Source organism: Pristiophorus japonicus, chromosome 19 (genome assembly GCF_044704955.1).
Source record: "Pristiophorus japonicus isolate sPriJap1 chromosome 19, sPriJap1.hap1, whole genome shotgun sequence".
Classification (NCBI taxonomy): Eukaryota; Metazoa; Chordata; class Chondrichthyes; family Pristiophoridae; genus Pristiophorus; species Pristiophorus japonicus.
This window is the reverse complement of record NC_091995.1, coordinates 5,288,519-5,295,462: the sequence shown is the minus strand read 5'-3', so window position 1 is coordinate 5,295,462 and position 6,944 is coordinate 5,288,519. Positions and strand designations below refer to the sequence as shown.

The window sequence follows — 6,944 nt, the reverse complement described above, 5'->3', positions numbered from 1 at the left end:
CGGGAGGTGCATGAATTGTCCTGCCCGCTGCTGGCTGCTCCTCGGCTTTGCCCCTTCGCCCCACAACCCCCACCATCCTACCTCCTCCCCCCCGGATATATTTTCCTGTCATTCTCTGAGTTTGAGACTGTCGCTACTTTGTTGTAGACTCTGTGACTGTGTTAAACCTCTGGATGTTTATCTTCTCTCTGCGGTTTAGGATCTTGAATACTTCAGTAAGCTCACCCCAAGCCCTCCCTTATCCAGTGCAAAGACTCCTGACTTCCAGACTAGACACAGACATCAGTGATCATTTAATCCGGGGTCTGGGAGCCGGTTTAGGCCCTTCTCATCTGGATTTAATGATCATGAAAAGGAATATAGGAGATTTACCGGGGTTAATGGCGTCTATCATGTCTCTCCACGTTGTGTACTGTAAAGGGCCGTTGAACTTTCCGATAGACAGGGCGCCATCTGCTACTGACAGCACGGGATAGTCCTCACTAAGCCTGTAAATATTACACAGTTAATGTTATAAATTGACCATAAACACTTCACCAAACTGTGCAGAGATTCTGTAAAGAGCATGTCCTACTTCCTCTTCCGACAAGCTTCCTCCTGAAATAAATAAAACACAAACAGTGAGGACAGTAAAAGACTTTCACAAATCTTGGAGAAGTGAGTAGGGATTTTATTATCAATGGCTTGTGATGATCTGGAATGCACTGACTGACAGGGTTGAGGAAGCAGATTTAACAGTAATTGTCAAAAGCGAATTGGAAATACACTTGATAGATCCAAGTATAAGAATACATAAGAATCAGAGTGTGATACAGCACAGAAGGAGGCCATTCGGCCCATCGTGCCTGTGAACCTTCAGAGACAGTCGCCACTTCTCGGGCCATTTTAATGGGGAAATCTTTCCTGCAGCACTGATATCCTGCCAGCAGGTGGCAGCGGTGCACCGTGTAACACTGAAAGACTTGCGATCAGACAGTGTCTCAGGGACTGGGAGGGCAGCACTTGCAGTGTTCAAATACAACAGTGCCGACATTTCTTCAAAAGTACTTCGAGCACTTTAAAGCGCTTTGGGACGTCCTGGGGTCTTCTGTGTACCTGTCACCGGATATCACTTCCTGACATTCAGGGCACTTTGTGCTTTCGGATGAGCGGCTGCAATCATTAACACAATTCAGTTTATCAATCTCGATCTCACACCGTGTGTCACCAGAGGGTTTGTGGTCGGCAGTGAGTTCGGTCTGGAGCAAAGTGCACTGGAATCTGGATCCCCGCCCATCCCCGCCTCCTCCCTCCCTCTCTCTCCCTCCTCACACTGCCAACACCCCAGGGACCGTTACCCTCCCGGACAGGGCTCAATTATTCCCCTCGGCTCTCTAACCCTGTTAGTCCTTCAAACTGCTCTAGGTTTTGTCTCCCTGTGTAAAAGTCGACGGGACATACACAAGTGTATAATAATAGTTCCCCGAATATTGCAGTGAATTCATCAGGAAATCGCTGAACTGAATTCAAGGCAACAAGATCGAAACTGAAAGCGGATTGAACCAGGAAGTGCTGAAACTCAATCATGGCTTCTAATCAGCGGGCCCAGAGTTTTGCTGAGGAATTAAATTGTCCCATTTGTCTGGATTTCTTCACCGATCCGGTTTTACTGGAGTGTGGGCACAACTTCTGCCGCTCCTGTATCACACAGTGTTGGGAAAAGAAGGAGACAAACTCCTGCCCGGAATGTAGAGAGGAGTTTCCGGAAATAAACCTCAGGATAAATCGGGCCTTAGCGAATCTGGCCGAGAAAGCTCGAAAATTAAACCTAACTCAGAAAGAGAAGGAAAGTAAACTTCACTGTGAGGAACATCACGAAGAACTGAAGCTGTTTTGTGAAACTGACAAGAAACTGCTCTGTATGATTTGTGCAGTCGCGCGGGAACACAAATCGCATAAGTTCATGCCCATTAAAGAAGCTGTTGGAATCTACAAGGTAAAAGGGAACAGATTGGATCACCTGATTATTTTATCACATTTTCATGGTCTAACACTTTAATTCTGTGATTTTCTCTCCCAATCCCAGAATCGGCTGAAATCTTCCTTAGATTCTCTCACAGAGAAGAAATCGGCGGCTCTAGAAACGGAATTAAAACAGAAACAGCAGATTTCCGGAGTTAGGGTAAGGTCTCCCTGAGCTGATTTTCTGGGATCTCGGTTAGTTTTGTTCCCTCTATCGCGGTACATTAATTATGTTTCACATTTCATTTGGTAGGAACAGTCGAGCAGTCTGCAGACCCGCATCACATCCGAGTTCACTAAAATGCACCAGATTCTCACTGAGAAAGAGCAGCGTTTAATCCGAGATCTCAGGGAACAAGAGGGGAAGATTGTAGAAAAAATGGAGAAAAACCTTCGAGAAATTCAAGAGAATTTAAATTCTATTCAGGAGGAGCTCTCAAAGTTACAGAAACAGATGGAGCAAAAAGACGGACTGATATTTCTGAAGGTGAGGATTATATTGTGGGTCAGTTCAGTGAAACTTCACACAGTCACAAAATAACCGATGACAACTGAAATAAATGTAGCATTTGCTGAAAAATTCGAAACTGATTTAAACCGATTATTTTGTCTATTCCCGGCCGGTTCTGTTGTTGTCACTGAACTAATCGGCTCCCACTGTGTCCGCACATTCCCGGGAATACCTGCCACCTCCCGGGAATAAGTTGTTGTGTGTGGGTGTGTGTGGCACTGTGGGTGTGACAGTCACTGTGGGTTTGACAGTCACTGTGTCTGTGAGCGGCACTGATACGAACATATGAACAATGACGGACAGGTAAAGACCATCTGGGCCTGTCCCAGGTTCCGATACCTTGTGTATCACAACATATCCAGTCCACCCTCCCCGAAACCATGTGATCTTCTGGGAGAGGCAAAAACAGATTAAAAAAACCCGGGCCAATTAGGGGGAAAAATCTGCGAAATTCCTCTCTGACCCATCGAGGCAATCGAAACTAGTCCAGATCATCACTCTGGCCATTAAACTCCCTGTAATACCTAACTTCTGTTCGAGTTAATCTCCGCCGCAGCCAGAAACAAATCCAGCGTTTGCTCGAAGGAATTCAGTGAGTCTGCATCCACCACATGAGAGGGCAGCTTGTTTCAGAGGTCTACTATTCTGTGTGTAAAGAACCACCTCCTGACATCTAACCTAGATCTAGCCTTATAGAACTTAACTTTGTCCCCCTGGTCCTGCCTAGCCCATTGAAATAAACGGTCAGCTGGAACACTGTCGATTCCATTCATTATCATAAACCTCAATCATATCCCCCTTAAGTCTATACTGCTCCAAGGTAAAGAGTCCCAACTCATTTAACCTATCTTGATAACTAAGGTAACTTAGATTTGGAATTAGTCCAGTAACCCACTTCTGCACCCAGTCCAGAGCCTCAATATTAACCACCATGTAAGGAGACCAAAACTGGACATAGTATTACAAGTACGGCCTGACTAAGGTCTTGTACAAGGACAAAACAGTATGCCTCGTCTTATACTCAATTGTCCTATGGATACACCCCAACACCACATTTTCTCTAACTATTCCTGCATGGCACTGCTCATGTACCTTTAAGGATATATGCACTAGAATGCCCAAATCTGTTTCTATCTCCACCATCTTTAATGCCGTTCCTGGAGGATGTATGAATATTGAGTTACAGTATCTGACACACAAATCAGAATGTTCAACTACTTACAACCATAGAATCTACACCACAAAAGGCCCACTGTGACTGTGCTGTCTCTTTGAGAGATATCCCAATAGTCCCACTCCCCCTGCTCTTTCCCCATAGCCCTGCATTTTTTTTTCCTTTCAAGTTTATTTCCAATTCACTTTTGACAATTACTGTTAAATCTGCTTCCTACACCCTGTCAGTCAGTGCATTCCAGATCATCACAAGTCATTGGTCAAAAAATTCTTACTCACTTCTCCAAGATTTGTGAATGTGATCCCCAGGTCTCTCTGTTCCTGCACCTCATTTAAAATTGTACCATTTAGTTTACAATGTCTCTCCTCATTCTTCCTTCCAAAATGCTTCACTTCACACTTCTCTGTGTTAAATTGTATCCGTCCTGTGTCTGCTCATTTCACCAGCCTGTCTGTGTCCTCCTGAAGTCTTTTACTGTCCTCACTGTTTGTGTTTTATTTATTTTAGGAGGAAGCTTGTCAGAAGAGGAGGTAGGACATGCTCTTTACAGAATCTCTGCACCGTTTGGTGAAATGTTTATGGTCAATTTATAACATTAACTGTGTAATATTTACAGGCTTAGTGAGGACAATCATTTGCTGTCAGTAGCAGATGGCGCCCTGTCTATCGGAAAGTTCAACGGCCCTTTACAGTACACAGCGTGGAGAGAAATGATAGACGCCATTAACCCCGGTAAATCTCCTATATTCCTTTTCATGATCATTAAATCCAGATGAGAAGGGCCTAAACCGGCTCCCAGACCCCGGATTAAATGATCACTGATGTCTGTGTCTAGTCTGGAAATCAGGAGTCTTTGCACTGGATAAGGGAGGGCTTGGGGTGATCTTACTGAAGTATTCAAGATCCTAAACCGCAGAGAGAAGATAAACATCCAGAGGTTTAACACAGTCACAGAGTCTACAACAAAGTAGCGACAGTCTCAAACTCAGAGAATGGCGGGAAAATATATCCGGGGGGAGCAACGTGATAATGACCAGATAACCTGTTTTCATGATGTTGGTTGATGGATAAATATTGTCCAGGACACCGGACGGAGCTAACTCCTTGCATCATTCCCTGTGAGGGTTCCAGCGGTCCCTTTAAGGACCACAGGTTGGGCCATTCTACAGACTGTTCCACTGGGTGGGACTTGCACAGCTCACGCACCGTCCAATGGAAGACCAAGATTGCATTGGGGTTACATGTACATTATGGGATCCGGTTTGCATAAACTAATGAGGCTTCCCCCATGTTTAGTGCGGGAGCGCTGGATTCCTATTTCGCGGCTGCGGTATAATTTCCCGGCGGGCCTTGGTGGGAACCAGGTGGGAAGCACTGCGGGTGGTTTTTGTCTCGTTACTGCTCCGTTTACGGTGTAAATCCGGGCGATTGTGAGACGTAAATCACTCCCAAATACTTTATGCGGAGGGTATGGGAAGTAATACATTGTGGGAAGTGCTTTGAGGCATTTGTCAGGAACATTAGAAATGTAAGTTTCTCCTTCAGATGTAATTGCAGTGTGTTTATTTCCATCGCATTCCTTATACTGGACTCTGTCTTACCTGTGAAATATTTTATTCACAGCACTACTTTCCTTGTGGCCTTTGGAAACAGCTGCTGAAACCGCACTCACCCGCCTCCCCGCTCTCTTCCGCGCCCCGCCCACTCTCTCTCTCCATCCCCCGCTGTCTCCAGTGGTTTTCGGGTCTTTATCTCTGGGCACTGACTGCGCTGATTCTGGCCCGAAATCGACGTAAATCGACCCCCGGGGCGTAAACCCTGGAGCGGCAGCAGATTCCAGGATCACAACCCAGAGCCCGAGTGGGCTCTTTAAACAGGAAAGTGTTTGAATAAATCACATCAAGAAACTAAATCACTGACTGTGTTACTTTAACTTTCCCCCAGCTCCAGCCTCTCTGACTCTGGATCCGAACACAGCGAATCCCTGGCTCATCCTGTCTGAGGACCGGACCCGTGTGAGACTCGGAGACAAACAGCAGCCGCTCCCTGACACCCCGGAGAAGTTTGATCGCTGGTCCTGTGTCCTGGGATCGGAGGGATTCACATCAGGGAGACACTACTGGGAGGTGGAGGTGGGGGACAAGACTTGGTGGGAGATCGGAGTGACCCGAGAGTCTGCCGGGAGGAAAGGGGCAATCTCCCCGAGCCCAGAGACCGGATACTGGATTGTGTGGCTGCGTCGCGGAAGTGACTATTTTGCCGGCACCTCCCCCTCACTGACCCGCCTCACCCCGAGTGTGGAGCCCCGGAAGATCGGGGTGTACCTGGACTATGAGGGCGGACAGGTGTCATTTTACAATGCGGACAACATGTCCCATCTCCACACTTTCACCCAGACTTTCACTGAGAGAATCTTTCCCCTCTTCAGTCCGGGACGGAGCATCCACAGAATAAACTCCGCCCCGCTAACAATCTGTGGGGTTAAAGGTCACTAACAGGCCCATCCCATAACTCTTTTGGGCGGGGGGACAAAATAAACATTAGATCGAGTGCCCCCCGATCTGGGGGACACTGCAGACACTTTTAACTGCCCTCTTTATTTATTTTTTGTTTTTTGGGGGGTTTTTTGTGATTTTTTTGGGGGGCATTAAAACCATATAATTTACAAGTGCCCCCTATAAAAGGGGAGGGGGACACTAAAACCCAGCAATAAAAACAAATTAAACTTTAAAACATATAAAATCAAATTAAAATGTGGTTGCCGGGGGTGATGATGCTCTCCAGTCCCTCCGGCGCCCACCTCTCGCGGACCGGTGGAAGGCCCATCCCATAATTTCACCCTGCCTCCTGCAAACTGATGGGCGTCGGTCTCAGTCACAGCGGGGGGGGGGGGGGGGGAGAGAGCGGCGTGGGGGGGGGGGAGAGAGCGGCGTGGGGGGGGGGGGGAGAGAGCGGCGTGGGGGGGGGGGAGAGAGCGGCGGGGCGGGGGGAGAGAGAGCGGGGGGGGGGAGAGAGAGAGCGGGGGGGGGGGGGAGGGGGAGGGGGAGAGAGAGCGGGATGGGGGAAGAGAGAGCGGGGGGGGGTGGGGAGAGAGAGCGGGGGGGGAGGGGGAGGGGGAGAGAGCCGGGGGGCGGGGGGGAGGGGGAGGGGGAGAGAGCGGGGGGGGAGGGTGAAGAAACAAATGGATGGTGAATTGTGGAGAGGAACTCACTGGGTGGAATGAGCTGTGAACTGCAGGAACCCGGTGACCTTCCTGCC

General features: G+C 48.1%; 1 protein-coding gene across 1 annotated transcript; it reads left to right on the top strand.

Annotated features, from left to right (window-relative positions):
- The first annotated feature begins 1,030 nt into the window (after positions 1-1,030).
- LOC139229670 (nuclear factor 7, ovary-like) lies at positions 1,031-6,269 on the top strand. Its single transcript, XM_070861186.1, has 6 exons — positions 1,031-1,975; positions 2,066-2,161; positions 2,255-2,488; positions 4,194-4,216; positions 4,303-4,418; positions 5,631-6,269. Exons 1-6 carry the CDS (start codon positions 1,565-1,567, stop codon positions 6,179-6,181), a joined length of 1,431 nt encoding a protein of 476 aa, XP_070717287.1. The 5' UTR covers positions 1,031-1,564; the 3' UTR covers positions 6,182-6,269.
- Positions 6,270-6,944: the final 675 nt, after the last annotated feature.